General features: G+C 38.9%; 1 protein-coding gene across 1 annotated transcript in view; it reads left to right on the top strand.

The window, feature by feature from the left end:
* The window catches only part of LOC126234610 (protein takeout), a 68,164-nt gene extending 51,670 nt beyond the window's left edge, over positions 1–16,494 (top strand). The window contains exons 5-6 of the mRNA XM_049943335.1: positions 9,482–9,631; positions 15,673–16,494. Coding sequence (XP_049799292.1) covers positions 9,482–9,631; positions 15,673–15,824 — 302 coding nt within the window. The 3' untranslated portion in view covers positions 15,825–16,494. The remainder of the gene's footprint in view (positions 1–9,481; positions 9,632–15,672) is intronic.
* Positions 16,495–18,741: the final 2,247 nt, after the last annotated feature.

Genomic DNA, 18,741 nt, shown 5'->3' with positions numbered 1-18,741 from the left:
GCCGTGTGCTTGACGGTAACGCTATGCTATTGGGCGCCTCATTTCCTTACGGTATTGGTCTGCCATCGTTAGCCTCTCGCAACTCCGTCATTGACATGCTACAAGTTTTAAGTCGCATGCCTGCCCTAAAATAATTCTAAAAACCCGCTAAAAAATCTCATTTTTTTAAAGTTATCTTGTACATTTAGGATATTGCTTTGTTTCTTTTCATGGATAGCTATCTCGAATTCCTCTAGTAAGTCAAGTTTCCTCCCTTTCTTTTCTACATGCAATATTTCTACGTTGTCTTCTATGCTATTAAGGGGATGGCCTGTTTCATATATATGGTTCGCAACAGCTGATTTGTCATAATTTCCTAACCTGAACGCATCTTTATGTTCTTTATACCGGATCGCGAATGATCTTCCTGTCTGCCCTATATATTTTGCATCACACGTTCTGCACTGAATCTTATAAACTCCCGATCTTTCAAACTTATTTCTCTTCTCGCCAATATCGTGCTTAAGGCTATACCTCACTAGGTTATTAGTCTGAAAGGCTATTTTGACATCGTATGGCTTAAAAATATTTGCTATCTTTTGTGAGACTTTTCCGTAGTATGGCATCGTGATAATTTTCGCTTTCTCTCCATCAGGTTTATTCTTTTTGCGCTTATTACATTTTCGTAACAGTTTTTTAACTATATCTATTCTGTAACCGTTATTCTTCGCTATTCTCTTAACGGTGTTAATTTCAGTCTCCCTATCTTTTTCACTCATAGGTATATTGACTGCCCTATGCACGAGACTACGGAAAGCAGCTTCTTTATACGCCTGCGGATGGCATGAAACATTCGGGATCACGGCATCAGTTGTAGTTTGTTTTCTATAAACGGAAAACGCATGTTTGTTGCCCTGCTTTTTTATATTCAGGTCCAGGAACTGTAGACAATTGTCAGTTTCGTACTCCACGGTAAATTTTATTTTATTATGTGCGTCGTTGAACTTTTTTACTATTTCCTCAATGTCGTCACTGGAACCATCAACAAGTAACAGAGTGTCGTCAACATAACGTTTGTAATAAACAATTTTATCCGTAATGTTTTCGTCAGAATTTAGAACTTTATCTTCAAGGTCATTCATAAAAATGTCCGCCATAGTTCCTGAAATGCTGGACCCCATGGCTAACCCATCGTCCTGAATATAAAATTTGTTATTAAACGTAAAATAATTAAAACTTGTAATGAGCTGTAGGAGTTCAATAAATTCAATTGTCTCTTGCGTTGAAATTTTACCGTATTTCAGGAAATTTCTCTTAATGATTTCTATAGTTTCGTTAACCGGAACACTGGAGTATAAGTTCTTAACATCCAACGAAACCAAACGGGAAGTGTCGGTGACTGGCGTATCTTTAATTTCACCTATCATGGTCATACTACCACGCACTGAATAATTATTATTATACACGTAAGTCTTTTTCAGAATTTGGTCCAACATTTTCGTTATTTTATACATAAAGATCTGCATCCGGTTCGTCCGATTGTTAACGGTCGAAATAGTCCAGCATATAAAATAACGAAAATGTTGGACCAAATTCTGAAAAAGACTTACGTGTATAATAATAATTATTCAGTGCGTGGTAGTATGACCATGATAGGTGAAATTAAAGATACGCCAGTCACCGACACTTCCCGTTTGGTTTCGTTGGATGTTAAGAACTTATACTCCAGTGTTCCGGTTAACGAAACTATAGAAATCATTAAGAGAAATTTCCTGAAATACGGTAAAATTTCAACGCAAGAGACAATTGAATTTATTGAACTCCTACAGCTCATTACAAGTTTTAATTATTTTACGTTTAATAACAAATTTTATATTCAGGACGATGGGTTAGCCATGGGGTCCAGCATTTCAGGAACTATGGCGGACATTTTTATGAATGACCTTGAAGATAAAGTTCTAAATTCTGACGAAAACATTACGGATAAAATTGTTTATTACAAACGTTATGTTGACGACACTCTGTTACTTGTTGATGGTTCCAGTGACGACATTGAGGAAATAGTAAAAAAGTTCAACGACGCACATAATAAAATAAAATTTACCGTGGAGTACGAAACTGACAATTGTCTACAGTTCCTGGACCTGAATATAAAAAAGCAGGGCAACAAACATGCGTTTTCCGTTTATAGAAAACAAACTACAACTGATGCCGTGATCCCGAATGATTCATGCCATCCGCATGCGTATAAAGAAGCTGCTTTCCGTAGTCTCGTGCATAGGGCAGTCAATATACCTATGAGTGAAAAAGATAGGAAGACTGAAATTAACACCGTTAAGAGAATAGCGAAGAATAACGGTTACAGAATAGATATAGTTAAAAAACTGTTACGAAAATGTAATAAGCGCAAAAAGAATAAACCTGATGGAGAGAAAGCGAAAATTATCACGATGCCATACTACGGAAAAGTCTCGCAAAAGATAGCAAATATTTTTAAGCCATACGATGTCAAAATAGCCTTTCAGACTAATAACCTAGTGAGGTATAGCCTTAAGCACGATATTGGCGAGAAGAGAAATAAGTTTGAAAGATCGGGAGTTTATAAGATTCAGTGCAGAACGTGTGATGCAAAATATATAGGGCAGACAGGAAGATCATTCGCGATCCGGTATAAAGAACATAAAGATGCGTTCAGGTTAGGAAATTATGACAAATCAGCTGTTGCGAACCATATATATGAAACAGGCCATCCCCTTAATAGCATAGAAGACAACGTAGAAATATTGCATGTAGAAAAGAAAGGGAGGAAACTTGACTTACTAGAGGAATTCGAGATAGCTATCCATGAAAAGAAACAAAGCAATATCCTAAATGTACAAGATAACTTTAAAAAAATGAGATTTTTTAGCGGGTTTTTAGAATTATTTTAGGGCAGGCATGCGACTTAAAACTTGTAGCATGTCAATGACGGAGTTGCGAGAGGCTAACGATGGCAGACCAATGCCGTAAGGAAATGAGGCGCCCAATAGCATAGCGTTACCGTCAAGCACACGGCGGTAACCACGCCACAACACCTAGGCACGTTAGTCCACAACAGCACCCGAGCCGGCGCAGTCGACAGCATATTTGGTAGCTATGGGACGGCCATCGACCTGCGTCAACAACTTTAATGTAAGACGAGGACCCACAGTCCAATTACTTTTAATTCTTTTTTACTCTATGGACCCACCAACTATTGGTGATGGTATTTTGTCTTTTTAGTACGTTTAATTTCGCGACATAGATTTTACAACCTGATGATGAGAGCATTGTCTCTCGAAACGCGTTGTTAAAATATATATAAAAATCGCGGTTGAATGCTAAATGTGATAACCAACACCTTTGTCAATCCAGAAGTGTTGCCTTCTACAGTGAGGCCTTATTAAATCTTCCCTGAATCCTCTCATAATCAGTCTCATTTCTGTGTTGTATCATTCATGCAACCACACACTTGTCACTAGGCAATCCTCAGTAGTGAAATTATGACTGCTCTTATGTACCATGGCTACAAATTAAAACTTGACCTCAGTTGTGACTGTGAAAATATGTAAACTTGAATTCCAGCAACTGATTCAATAACTGATAAGATATAACATAGATACCAACCTGCATAATAAGATTTGATACTTAACAGGAGTTGTACAAAAATTTGCCAATAGGAGGAACAGTCAGAATGGTCAAAGACCAACTGCAGTAATAAAGGAGCAAAACAAAAACACACATGGAAAAAATGTAGCCATTCCAAAGTTTATAACACAATTATTTCAATTTCATTAGGAGTTCTATTCATAACAAATGCCTTCCCATGGGCTCACACATTAGTTACCTACATGCCAACATGTTTCTCAGCTATGATGAAAACAAAATATTCGGTGGAATTATGCATCCAAAACAATACAAGGATACACACCAGCACTGCTACGTAAATGACATTGTTTGTTAAGTAGATGAAACAGACACCTGGATAAAACACCAATGCGGTGACATAAACATAGTCGATCCTAAAATTAAATTCATAATTGAGACAGAAGCAGACATGATGGTAAAATTCCTAGACTTCACCATACACATTATAAACAACAACTATAATTTTGAAGTATGCAGTAAATCCACAACTATTCGCAGCCAGACCAATCACCCATTGCAACACAAACATGGAAGTTTTATATCCATACTATACGGGTCACACTAGATAAGTTCAGCTACACACAGGAACTAAACAAATACATCAGATATCCAGAGGGAAAGGGTAAAGAATACAAACAAAGAACCAATTAAACAACAAAATTTAAAAAAAAGCAATTTAAAAAGAACAAACCAATGATAACCCACCAGACACAACAAGGACCCAGGAACACTAACACATAAAGACACAGGGAGCATAGGGGAACAGAGGCAATGTGCAAGAAACACTGCACAGCACATACAAATATAAAGCAACAAAAACATCCACAAAGTAGGGAATTTACTGAAGATACAAATATCATTCTGCACAAACAACAAGCACATAAAAATCTCAACACCAGCATGACCTGCACAGACAAATTGGATGAAAAGCTAGAATCTATCAGCTAACTTTCAGTTCGTGCCAAATTGACGACTCAGCGAAAACATGCTGCACATTTAGGTGTCCTTCACATCTCATAGCCTTAAAAAGTCACAGTTCACACTCCACTTTTGCAGATCATCTCATAGAGGAAAACCACTGACCAAATCATATTGAAACTGATCCATACATCCTCAGAGAAAGCAACAGTCTCTACCAAACACTTACAACAGAGGAGCACTATCATACACAAAATGTAGTTTCATTTCATTTCATTTTTTATTTGTCCTTCTAATGATTTGTTGCACAAGGTATACAATATGCTATAAGGTAATTCATTGTGATTTATGATACACATTTTCAAATTATAGAAGAATATTTACATTGATTTAGGCTTGATATTATCACAGCTGAAAATTCAGCTTTCATTCAGCTTTCATACATAATATTTAACACAAGTAATTCCATCAGCTTTTTTTACATACAACTTTTGATTAACATTTCATACATTCTTTTGTTAATATTTCGTAACAAATTTTTATGTTTCAAGATATTCGTCTACACTATAACAACACATTTGCAATAAATATTTATGGACAGTAGTTTTAAATTTTGAAGATTAATTTATTGATTTAATGTTATTAGATAGCTTATTGTATAGCCTGCCTCTTGTTTGCAATCGACCATTCTGTTTTAGTGTGGTGTATGCATATTGAACATGTATATCCTGCTTTCTGCTTGTGTTATACAGGTGGACACTCTGGGTAGTTAATACAAGATTGCTGCTATTTTCTAAGATTTTCCTAACAAATATTATTCCTTGTAAGACGTATACACATGGTAGTGGAATAATGTGAAGTTTCTTAAATAAGGGCTTCGATGAGCTTCTTGAGGCAGCATTTTCTATGGCTCCTACAACTCTCTTGTCGCATATAAAACTATTTTTGCTGGCAGGTGGATTTCCCCAGAAGATTATGCCGTGTCGCAGTAAAGATTTTTTTAGTGTCTCTTTCAAAGTGCAACCAGAAAGAATTTTGATAGTACAACAAATGGTATTTAATTTGTTTGTAATGTATTTTGCACGCTGGATATATCTTAGATCTCTTGGATCCATGTTCCAAGAAATTTTGCAGAGCTTACATTTTCAAGGGTTCTGGCAAATGACTCTATGTCTGGTGTTATGTACATTTATTTTGTATGTGTGTAAGTCCATTGTAACTGTTTTTTCTGTGTTTATCACTAAATTGTTTCCAGGAAGCCAGTCTGTAACGTGGGTAGTACACTTTTTAATCTCATGCAGTAATTCTTCTCTGGTCCTTCCTTTTATTATCACATCTGTGTCATCTGCCAATTTTATGTATTTATGGCGTGGACTGGTCAGTTCCAAGTCATTTACAAAGAGCAGAACCCGAATTGGTCCTAGAATGGAGTCTTACAGCACATCATACATAATGCTCTCTGCTATTCTGAGCAGTAGGGCATTATCCTGTTCCCTTGTTGGTTAGTAAGCTCAACTACATGCTCTCTATTTTGGAGATGTGATGAGTCCCTAATACCTACCGATTCAAGTTCCTTAAGCAAGGAGTTGTGATTGATGCCATCGAATACTTTAGGGAAGTCTGGAAATATGACAGAATATGCTCTTTTCTATTGCATTTAAGGCCTCATTTAGGAATGCAGCAGTAGCAGTATCAGTAGATTTAGATTTTCGGAGTCAATGTTGCGTGTTTGAGAAGTAATTATTTTTCATGTGAAACTGATTTGTCTTTTATAATGGATTTTCAGTTATTTTGGAAAAAACAGATAGTAGTGAAACAGGGCTGCAGTTTGATACTTCTACTTTTATGCCTTTCTTGAACAGAGTTTTTACTTTTGCTCTCTTCTTTTCTGGAAACACCACTTCTGATAGAGAACTGTTACAAGTGTCGACAAGTGGCCTGGCTATGAGGGGAGCACATTTCTTCAAGACTTAGGTTATTGTCAGTATCAACAGGGAATTTGGGCTTCAGTTCTTTGATTATAACAAGTATTTCCTTGTCATTGGTAGGGTATAGAAATACAGATTGAGTGTTTATAATACATGTCAATTGATTTCTGGGAGTACACTTTAAATTTTGATTTATAAGATGTTCAGCTATCTGTGTAAAGTAGGAATTAAATTTCTTTCCAATTATTGTAGTTTCAGTTATCACAACTGATTTCTCCATTGGGCCGTCAATATTATTGAAATCTGTCTGCTTGCTGGAGTTTCCTTCCTTACAATATCCGTATGACTTTCATCTTATTAGTAGAATTCTTTATGAATGTGTCATTTGCCATTATTTTTGCTTGTTTGATAACATTTTTAAGATCGTTTTATAGGTTTTGTAATATGTATCAAATTCTGGTGACGTGAGCTGTTTGGACAATCTGTATATTAATCTTTTCTGTTTGAGAGTACCAGAATCTCAGGACTGGTCCATTTATTTTTTGTTTTCCTTGTGAATAGTTTCCTCTGTGTTGGAGAGAAGCACAGTTCAAAACACATGGAAAAATTACTGATAAAGTTATTATATTCTCCATCTGTGGGTTTACAGTTAAAAATGTCTTTCCAGTTTTCTCTCTCAGGTAATAGAGAAAGTGATTGATACTTTCATTACTATAGTTTCTGCTGGTGATTGTTAAGCAGTGTTTAAATTGCAGCTCAGTTTCTGTACTCAGAAATGAAAGATAGTTCCGAATCAATACACATCAGTATGCTACAAAAATGCCTGCAACACTTAACGAATTATACAAAGACGTTTCCTCAAAGGAAACATAGTATATCAAAATCTTTATCCGTATGAAAACACCTTTTTCTCAACTCCATTCCCCAGTCACGTTCTCTCTCCTCTCTCTCTCTCTCTCTCTCTCTCTCTCTCTCTTACACGCCATCGCGCTCACGCAACAAATAAGTTTCTCCCTAATAGATGCACCACGAAATATGGCAACGAATGTTTCAAAATTAGCACCACGCTGGACAAAAACAAAATGAGAAACAAGTGACTGGCAACAACAACATTGTGTCTCCCAATGAGCATGGCGATTAAGTTTACTCCAAGATCTCATCCTGTGTGTCAAAATGTGTGGTAACATTCGACGGCGATGTAAATAAGTCTGAAAAAGTGTATGTAATTATAATCAAAGCAAGAAACACACAAATGACTCACAAAAAAAACGGAAAACGTAAGTAAAGGACTTATACCACTGCTACTCTCAAAAAGGGCATCAGAGTTAACAACTCTCTGAGCAAAGTCTTTCGAATACGTTGCAGGTGACGCGCTGTAAAATCATAAAACTCTACGAAACCACTTTCTTAATGAGTTTAATTTCAGGTGATTAATGAAACAAAACATAAAAAGTCAGGTGTTGTAGTTTGTAATCTTAGAAAAATAACCATGAACTGTGTATAATTTTTCACAGAAATAAAGCGAATACGAAGATGACACGGTGTGAAACATGTCTGGGTAAATAGAAAGAAGGAAATACATTGTGTTGTGGACGTTTAAAAACCCATATTTACGTTATTGCATTTCATGTGGTCTATTAATTTCTGGTATTTTTTAAAAATCTATTCGCGGGTATTTAACTTTGTCTTTAGTAAATCTATTTGTTCTTATTTCTCTTAGTTCTTTTTACTTCTCTTCTGCTCCTTACACCAGTGGTGGCTGCTTAGAGGAGGCAAGGGAGGCCCGGCCTCCTCATTTTTCTGTGGTAGAACTGATAGTAGTAGTGGCAATAAGTATTTTTACAACCAACCTATATGAGCTTTTGTCAGCGATTGTAAAAGACATTATCCTGTGTTATATCTTCTTAACCGCTGCACTAGAGTGCAACTGAAAGCGTGAAAGCTTAAACCTATCCGTGGCGTGGAGGCCAGGCACATTTCAGTCCACCAGTTAAAACTCGGTTGCGATGGCAACCATGACGCCACTAGTGCACCCATGCGGCAGTTTCTCACGCATCTTAATATTTGACGTCACGTCTCCTGACCTACTGGTCTTACAATGACATAGTTTCAGAGGTATGTTCAGCGGCGTATGTGGACCCTGTCTGCGAAATGTGTTGCGAGTTAGTAGCAATGAAGTAATAAATTAAATGCTCATCCCTGATGCGACAGTATTTCATGCATCTCGCTTTTTGTGCTGTCATATCCTGAACTATGTGTCATAGAGTTATATAATTTTGGTGGTTCATTCGTGAATACTATTTGCAAAACGTTTCGCGAGTACAGTTGGTAGTAAAGAAGTAATTAAATAAAACGTCATGCTTCACATGGCGTTTTGCTCTACGAACAGCAAAGATGTACTAAGCGACTATTTCTCTTTCATTGTTTTGAGAGGGGTGTCAGCGACAAAAGTTTTCCTAAAGGTTTTAAATTATGTGTAAGGTTTGTTGCGACTCGCGAAGTGCTCTCATTCTCAAATATTGAGTGAATAAAGTATGGGTATTCGCGCATCGTGGGCGACACTGCTTTCTCATACCCAACCCCCTTCCTTCGATAAATAGATAGTTCTCAGCCCCGCAGCGCATCTTCCCAGACAGTAAGTGATATGTGCAGTAAGTTTGATTCATATCGATCAAGTGGTTTAGGAGGAGATGTGGAACATATACGCATGGATGTATTCATATGTACATCATTTTTATAATATATATATGGATTATCTGACCTTACTTTCTCTTGCCTGCTGTTACCTTCCAGCCTCAGTGATAATCTGAGTATTATTCCCTTTAAAGGCGGATTAATATTGAAAATCTTATACTTCTTCAATTTTTATAATTAATATTTTTCGAGTAATAATCTTTCTGTATACTGATTGAAAACGAATCACTGAATCTTGAAATGTTGAAGATCACACATTTTTTCAGTACTTAGCGAGCTAAAATTTGTTATTTCAGAGGGTGTGAAGGCTAAGGTATACTTCCGAGCGCGGCCCCAGGAGGTGCAGGGCCACGAGTACCTCACCGTGGAGGACCTCAAGATGGACTTCGCTGTGCGCAGCATTTCTATGGGCGTTGAGAATCTGCACAACGGAAACACCGTGCTGCGTAAGTTCAATAGTTCATAAAAACTTTGCGTTAATATATGAGCATTCAAGCGATCCTGTGTGTTCCCAGAAAAAAGTGTGGCTCGAACACTGCAGAATCACTGCAAGGTGATTATCATTTACCGATATATCATTTTTGCATATGATAAATCGCAAGAGTGATAAATATACTAATAATTTCGCCGAATAGCACGATCAACCTCACTCTGGTAATACAGAATTCATAAAGTGGTAGACACACAGCATTGCTGCACGCTGTATCAGTCACGCAAGCGCCAACCGATACGGAGTAAGAAAAGGGAGGTTAGTATATCACAACGGTGAGGTTATTAAATGGCAATAAGGATGTGGACTGAAATTGTACTGCACTAAATTCTTATGTGCTTTCTTGTAGTCCTTCTAAGCCATATTTTCACATCGAAGCAGTCATTTCAACATTTTTTTTATTCTGTTTTTTAATATTGTTTGAAAGTTTAGTGTTTAATTTGATATACAGATAAAGTGCTGAGAGTGGCCACTAGCGCTTCACATTTTTAAATATGAGACCTCAAAAAATAAAGTATGTTTATCCTTCGTTAACTAAGATAAATCATTGTTAACAGTGATTGTAACAATGGAGACGTACGGCACCGAAATACATCCCCTCGAAATTCGATACGTAAGGTATGGTTACCGTATACTGCTGATGTTTTTTCTAGAGCCGCAGTCTTCAGCAAAAACTAGCTACAAAATGGTTCAGATGGCTCTGAGCACTACAGGACTTAACATCTGAGGTCATCAGTCCCCTAGAACTTAGAAATAATTAAACCTAACTAACCTAAGGACATCACACGCATCCATGCCCGAGGCAGGATTCGAGCCTGCGACCGTAGCGGCAGCGCGGTTCCAGACTGAAGCGCCTAGAACCGCTCGGTTACAGCGGCCGGCGCTACAACGTTAATTTATGTACTCATAACATACCGCTCAAGATACAGTACAGGAAAAGTTTACGGTTCTGGCCATTTCATCTTTCATGCATACAAATTAAAGCCCTTCGCTTCCTTTTCCTGTCTGTAAGTGAATGTTAACATCAAGAACTGCTGTAGGGTATTGATACGGTATTCAATAATAGAATCAGTCGAGTGGAACGTTCGTGTATGTAATTTGTAAATATATCTTGCAAATTGTCTGGACTATGATGAACTGATTACCGCTTTCACAAAACTCAAGAAACACTATTTACAGAATGTTACAGAACAGGTATTCTTTAGCTGCACTCATTATCATTGGTTAAAAATATTTAAAAAATATAATACTGGTCATCCATGTAGAAACCGATTGATTAAGAAATAAATTAAGTTCATCATAAATGTCTTTTATTGAGAAAAAAGTTAGAAATTACAAAGTTTCACAAAATTCACGTATCAACGTTTCCACATGATTCGCCTTTAGCCCCATGAATATTTTCACGTTTTTATTTATTTCTTCGCAAAGGGTGAGTAAATTTTAAAACATAGGAGATCTTTTCACACAGAAATTGATGCTCTACAACTCTTATGCATAACACTTTTCGTTTGGTGTAGCGGTTTTTGAGTCACATTTTTGTGATCTTGATCTCCTGACACATGTTACTGTAATGATTAGCAAATGTTGTGTGAGACAAGACAGACGAAAGTTAACACTGATTAGCCGATTCTACGTATCAGGGGTCCGACAGTTTGTTAATAGGTTTGCAGAGCTATGAGGCATTAGATGTCTACCCACGTAATTCACGTAAATAACGGGCCGCTGATTTGCGTACGTGATGATGGCGCCTGACAGCGACGCAGGTGGATCTATAGAATTAGCATCAGGCGGATTTGGTCGCCGAGACATCAACCTCAGTTCACTATGATGCTCCTATACCACTGTAGACATTGTAGACATGGACAATAATGCTGCCGAAAGATGACGTCGCCAAAGGGAAAGACATCTAACGTGAAGGGATGCGTACTACAACAGTTACTAAACTTGAAGTAAACCAGTGGCTGCACGTGAAAGAGAATTAAGCGGGACAATATGCACCGATGTCCAACAAACGCTTAGTAAACAACTGGTTTATCTTATAGGATGTTGTGCAATCGTCTGACAATAAACATATACGAGTTTAAAGGCTATTAAATTTAACTTTTAAATTTTATGTTCTTAGTTCCAACTATGCAGTATAAAAGAAAGATTAGCTGAGTTTTGTCGAATCTTGAAACATGGAGATGTCGTCAAGTTTTGTAAAAAATTGCTTTCTTCAGAAACATTTTACAACGGCAAACATTCAACTTTGTAGTATTTTAGCCGTTGTATGAGGCTCGTATTAAAGTACCAGTATCCGCTAAAAACGCATTTTGAAAAAATTAAGTTTGTTGTCTTTTGTTAAAACAGCCCTTGATTAAAATCCTTCACCGCGTATTTCTGTCTGTTGTGAAGGCTAACCTCAGAAAATAATGTAAGAATTTTGATATGCTTTTCGCTAACAGAGAGACTGATAACCAAGGACGTTTTTCACTAGGAAGGTTTGTATATCTAATATTTTAATCACGTGGAAATTTCGAAATTGTCCATTAAACAACTCTTCGTCTCATTTCGTTCGCCATCATTCTCAGTGCTTAACTAATTCTTCGTTTCTAGTTACTTCCTTGTCAAAGTAATATTAAACAGAACCAGCATTCATGTCATTTGTGACTGTATTCAGTAGAAGTGCTTTTCATACTCCGGTCTGGGTAATACTTACGGGAATGTGTTCCGTGGTTTCCATACTATCTTCTCGAAACGTGAGTCGCTAAGAACCGTGGCTGTAGTACAATTATAATAATTGTAATTTAAACAGCAATAAGCCACAAGTATGGTCTAAAAGAGTTACTGGTTTCTGTATATATATTCTTCTGACTGGAGGTCTGAGGGACTTCAGCCTTTCACTTATATAATAAACTGGAATACCTACAGCTGTCCTTACGATATTTTTTATTGTATGACTACCAGATTCAGTGCTTCAGTACGCCATCTTCAGGCCTTAAGTGACGCTGAGGGGGTGTAGGCGATTTGTGTTAAATCCCTCAGCGTCAGTTAAGCCTTGAAGATGATTACTGAATCATCGAAAGTGGTAGCCATATAATAAATAACATCATAAGGCGGCTGTAGGTGTTCCATTTTATTACATTACCGCTTTCGGATCTACGAGTATTACAAATCCATCTTACTAATTGTTTTTTGTGTTACTGCTGGGGCCTCTTTCTGTAGTCGCTATCGGTTTGGTCCACTAAGATAAACAAAACGTTTTTCATTCATGGTTTGGCAACTTTACGAGGCACCTTTTTTTCATTGCGACCATCACAGAAACATTTATGAAATGGTTTTAAAGTTAACAAAAGGCGAAATTAGGCGAAAAATTACGTGGCGTATATTTCTGTTTGACGAATACGTACTGTATTTTTGTTAAAGCTTTCTATTCCCTGGCAACTGCTTCAACAGACACCAGTTATGGGGCCGCTCGTGTGAAGTTCAGTTTGCCCTTTCTCCACGCTATATGCTGCGAGCCTAGAATGAAGGACAACCGGCAGATTCAGCATTGCTAGATTTCCCCAAGCGTCTGACAGACTATAACGATGGTACGAGCATACGGGAAAGGTTCCCAGATATGTGAGAGGCTCTAAGATTTTTTAAGTAATAGAATCCAGTACGTTGTCATAGGCGGCGAGTGTTTACCAGGGACAAGAATATCCTTAGGAGTGCCCCAGGGAAATGTGATTGGACCACTCTTATTTTGTATACACAAAATAGTCTGACAGACAAGGTGAGCAGCAAACTGCGGCTGTTTGCTGGTGACGCTGTGGTGTGCGGGCAGGTGTCGTCGCTGAGTGACTGTAGGAGGATACAAAATGGCTTACACAAAATTTCTAGTTCGTCTGATGAATGTCAGATTTCTCTAACTGAAGAAAAATGTAAGTTAATGAAGATGAGCAGGGAAAAAAATCCATAATGTTGGAATACAATTTTAGTAGTCTACTGCTTGAAACAGTTTCGTCGATTAAATATCCAGGCGTAGCGTTGTAAAGCGGTGTGGAACGGAACGAACACGTAAGGACGGTAGCAGGGAAGGCGATGGTGGACGTCGGTTTATTTGGAGAATTGTAAGGAAACGTGGCTCATTTGTAAAGGAGACCGCGTATGGAACAAAAGCGGGACCCATTCTTGAGTATGCACGAGTTTCTGGTATCCCCACCTCGTCGGTCAATGGAAAACGTCCAAGCAATACAGGGGCAGGATGCTAGATTTGTTACCGGTAGGTTCGATCAACACGCGAGTATTTACTCAGATGCTTCGTGCACTAAAATGTAAATCTCTGGTGGGCTGCCTGGGGCGTCCCCAGACACCTCTTCGGCCTGTTATCTCGTCGACTGGAGTGTAATTGTCTACAGTGATGAATCCCGCTTCGAAATGAGCCCCGATGACCGGTGAAGACGTGTATGGAAGCCCCGGACGGCAGTGGGATATCTACCCTAATTGTTGCCCGCCATACGGACCGAAACCAGGAGTGATGATATGTGGCGCCATTTATAATCATAGCAGGACATCCTTCGGTTGTCATCCGCGGCAGCCTTACAACACAGCAGTACATTTACGATATTCTACTGCCCGTTTTGTTGCCCTTCATAGCAAGCCATCCTACCGAGCGAGGTGGCGCAGTGGTTAGCACACTGGACTCGCATTCGGGAGGACGACGGTTCAATCCCGTCTCCGGCCATCCTGATTTAGGTTTTCCGTGATTTCCCTAAATCGTTTCAGGCAAATGCCGGGATGGTTCCTTTGAAAGGGCACGGCCGATTTCCGTCCCAATCCTTCCCTAACCCGAGCTTGCGTTCCGTCTCTAATGACCTCGTTGTCGACGGGACGTTAAACACTAACCACCACCACCACCAAGCCATCCTGTCGTTACATTTCAGCAAGATAATGCCCCTCGCACGTAGCCAGTCTCTCTACCGCATGTGTTCCTGCTTGCCAAACCCTACCTTGGATAGCAAGATCGACGGATGTCTCACAAGTTGAGAACGTTTGGAGCATTGTGGGCAGGGCTCTCCACCAATTATGTATTTCGACGATCTAACGCTCCAGTGGGTACAGAATTTCCACGATATCCCTCACGAGGACATCCAACAGCTGTGTCTCTCAATGCTAAGCTGAATGACGGCTTTCCTAAGGGCTACAGGTGGAATAATACGTCATTGACTTGCTCACTTTGTGAAGCTCTTTCATCCAATTATTTTTATTTTTATTTTAATCGTTTGTTTGCCTTCACATTTACATGTGCATTACATACGCCAATTTCCGTCTTGCGCTGATGCGTGGATCTTCCTCGACAGACCATAGAACTGTACCATTCGCATAATTCCTTCGTGGTGCGCTTTTCTGTCTTTTTTTTCTTAGAGTGTATATATACAGTGAAAGGTTTGGTCTATAGGTATGCACTGTCTAATTAGGCCTAATGCGCGATATATTGTGAAAGTGTCGTCTAATGCACATGTCCAATGCTGAGTGTGAACTACATATCATTTAAAGTAAATTATTTTACGGGTTTTCTGTGATCTGTCGGTAGTTAGACTTTAAGGTAGAAGATTACAGAAATCTGAGATGGCAATAATAAGTCCTAAGCCAACTGTTTCAACAGATAGTCACTACATTCTGTGCGATTTAAGCATTCTTCCATTGTTAAATCAGAGTGTCTAACTGAAGCACTAAAGTTATTTCCTCATTAGGAAAGATTCGTGCAAGTATGATGAGCTATGACGATTGCTGGGTATTAACAAAAGTACATTGTTAAGTCCTGTTCTGTTAGACCATTCGCAATTTGTCTCGTATTTTTCATTAATGGGAGCTATAACTGTAATATCAGATTTTCTGGTATGACGAGACGACTCAGCTGCACGTCATCTGCAAAAACCTGGCAGTTACGTCGAGAGAGTACAAAATATATGCACAGACAGCAGGTATAAAATAGCACACGTGATGTCAATGCTGCTGTCTCTACTGTTTCAGAGGCGGCACTCAACCTGTTCATCAACTCTAACGCTCAAGAGCTTCTGACGGAGATGAAGCCCGACCTGAAGCGCAAGCTGGTGCTCATCATGCGCGCCTTCCTGGAGAAGCTCTTCTCCAGGATCCCGTACGGAATGTGGCTCACTGACTAGCCGGCACCGCCTCAGTGGCGTCTGCGCTGCATGCACTGGAGGCTGCGTCTCGTCTCTCATCACACCTCTTCACTTTCACCATCAACTTAATTTATTGCATTACACAGTTTTTTTAGAGCTCTGGTCAGTTAGTAAAGTACGGAGAATTGTTACAGTATGTCGGGCATTCATTGTGGCATCAATAGCGAAAGTTTTTTAATCGAAATACATAAGCAAAATTTGATATACATAAGCCGTTATGTAGAAGTATCGTATTTAAATGTGACACCAGCTGACACGCGTAACAGTCTGTGCTTATACTGCGATGCATTATGGGATAGCTTTAACAGCTGTAAGCCTGCAGAACTTACTGCATTATGTGACGCTGAATGTAGGATAACCAGTTAAGAGATCTTGTTGCAATAACATCTTCTCTTGTCATATTTGTCTCTCTTAGCCAACCTGTTGATGAGATCTTAACAATATTTAATTTTTGCAGAAGATACTGCCATGAGATGAGAAATCTAAAATTAAGAGGCATATGATATTTGTACCAAATGTTTTTGTATAAAGTTCCAAGTCTCGTAAAAACAAAGGAAAATACGTCGCTATATATATTTTGCAGCTGTAATTAATAGTTATACATTCTGTATGATAATATTTAATAAAATAATATTATTGCCTTTTTGTATACCTTCTATTTTCTTTATCATTAACTGAGTATGATATTTTTCTTACTATCTAATCCTGAGTACGAGGCGGTAAGTTTAATCTCTAGTGAGGCTCATCTGAAAGTGTTGTGTTAACAATTACGACAGGAAAAATATTAGCTGCTAAAATTGCTCACCATGTACATCAGGAGGGCGACAGAAAGTAAATGTCCAGGAGGTGCAGAGGTCAGCCTTCTATGGGATGTACATTTTACACTTCACAAAATGGATGTCGTCGACATCCAAGAAATGCTCAAAACAAACGATTAGCTTGCACCAATAACGCCGAATGAAAAATGGCACCCCATAGTGTTCACAAAGGTTCGCGCTGAGGTCAGCCTTCTATGGGATGTATATTTAACACTTCACAAAATGGATGTCGTCGACATCCAAGAAATGCTCAAAACAAACGATTAGCTTGCACCAATAACGCCGAATGAAAAATGGCACCCCATAGTGTTCACAAAGGTTCGCACCATCGAGATCGAAGGCGAAATCCTTCGGACCTACAAACCGCGCAAGGCGTTCAGATAGGTATTCAGACTTAAAGAACGTATACAGAATCATATTGGTGCAACTGTTTGATGAGAACTGATGGAATGTGATGGCGTGCAACCAAATGCGAAACAGTGTGTGATGGAGCTTATCGTTAAACTGGCTATGCTTTAACGAGTAGCTGCAGATATTGCGATAATATTTTTTATAGGCAGGAAAAAAAACGAACATCCAGAGGCTGAACTCGTCCAGTGGTTCCAGGTGGTAGGAATTGCAATGTCATACCTTTTCAGGGGGGAGAGTTTGCTCTAAAGGAGTATGAGTTTTATACATAGACCAGGAATCAAGCAAAAGCAAGTTATTTTGACTAGTTATTAGCCAAAATTAGTGCTCATATGATAGTTGTTGTTCCCTTACATTCATTTTCCCACTCTTGCTTGCTGTGACGTAAATATTCGCTACTACCCTTGCAAAGTCACGCGCACAAGAAAGAGTCGTAGGGGACACGGTACCCTCAAATTCTCGCAGCACATTAAATAACTGGCTGGCTGGCTCTGAGCACTATGGGACTTAACGTCTGAGGTCATCAGTCCCCTAGAACTTAGAACTACTTAAACCTAACTAACCTAAGGACATCACACACATCCATGCCCGAGGCAGGATTCGAACCTGCGACCGTAGCGATCGCGCGGTTCCAGACTGTAGCGCCTAGAACCGCTCGGCTACACCGGCCGCCAATAAATAACCATCCAGACAGTTTATCATGCAGATCAACAGCCGATGTAAGTTGATCTTGATATGACTACCTTGGTACTTCTATCTTCCAGGATTCCTTTCATATGCATTTCCCCTTCAAATTCCGATCGCTCGGAGTTGAAAACAAATTTCCTACTGAACGATGTAACAAGTTTATCGCGTTTACCAATATACGGGCCAATTCCGCAGTTTGCTGTGCATCGTCAGGTAGACGCTTTGTCTGAAATTTCGTTATCTTACGTCTTTCGGTTCCGTAGCGCTGTTTGAAGTTATGCAACCATCCATTGCTTCCCCTGAAAACACTGTAATGTATGTCAGCCGCGGTTTCGTGTGCATCACGCAGTAGGTCACTATCACGCACACTCTGTAAATTGGATCGAGCATCCTTGAAACGTGCAAACACCAGTTTTTGTGATAAGTGCACCCTGTCCTCCCTTGAATATCTCTAGTTTTCCTTAGACGCTATGCAGTCGTATTGCTGCGGATGTTTTCTAAATCTGTTCATAATTGTTTCTTACTATGCCGCGGATGATCTTTCACGTAGGTAATTATTCAGTATCCTCAATAGGAAAAGCTAATCAATAGAGTTACCCTTTCTACAGGACTTGACCGTGTGTTGTGTATAATGAAGAAATAAATCAGAGTATTCAGTCTTTCTCTGAGAGCTTACCCAGCGTTTAGAAAGAAACGCATTATGAATAGTGTTATACTCGTATTGAAGGTAGGACAACTCAGTTCCAACTTCATTTAGCGGTTTAAAATATGTGCTAACGGTCGCCAGCCTATCCAGTCAATGAAACAGTGAAGTATTGGAAAAGCAGAAGTATGAACATTGCCTACTTTATTACTACTGTTTAAGTTGCTTCTTCAAATAAATATTACTCCACGTAAACTACACTCCTGGAAATTGAAATAAGAACACCGTGAATTCATTGTCCCAGGAAGGGGAAACTTTATTGAAACATTCCTGGGGTCAG

The sequence above is a fragment of the Schistocerca nitens genome, chromosome 2 (assembly GCF_023898315.1).
Source record: "Schistocerca nitens isolate TAMUIC-IGC-003100 chromosome 2, iqSchNite1.1, whole genome shotgun sequence".
Lineage (NCBI taxonomy): Eukaryota > Metazoa > Arthropoda > Insecta > Orthoptera > Acrididae > Schistocerca > Schistocerca nitens.
Note: the sequence above shows the minus strand (reverse complement) of the source record. Positions and strands in the feature narration are given on the sequence as shown.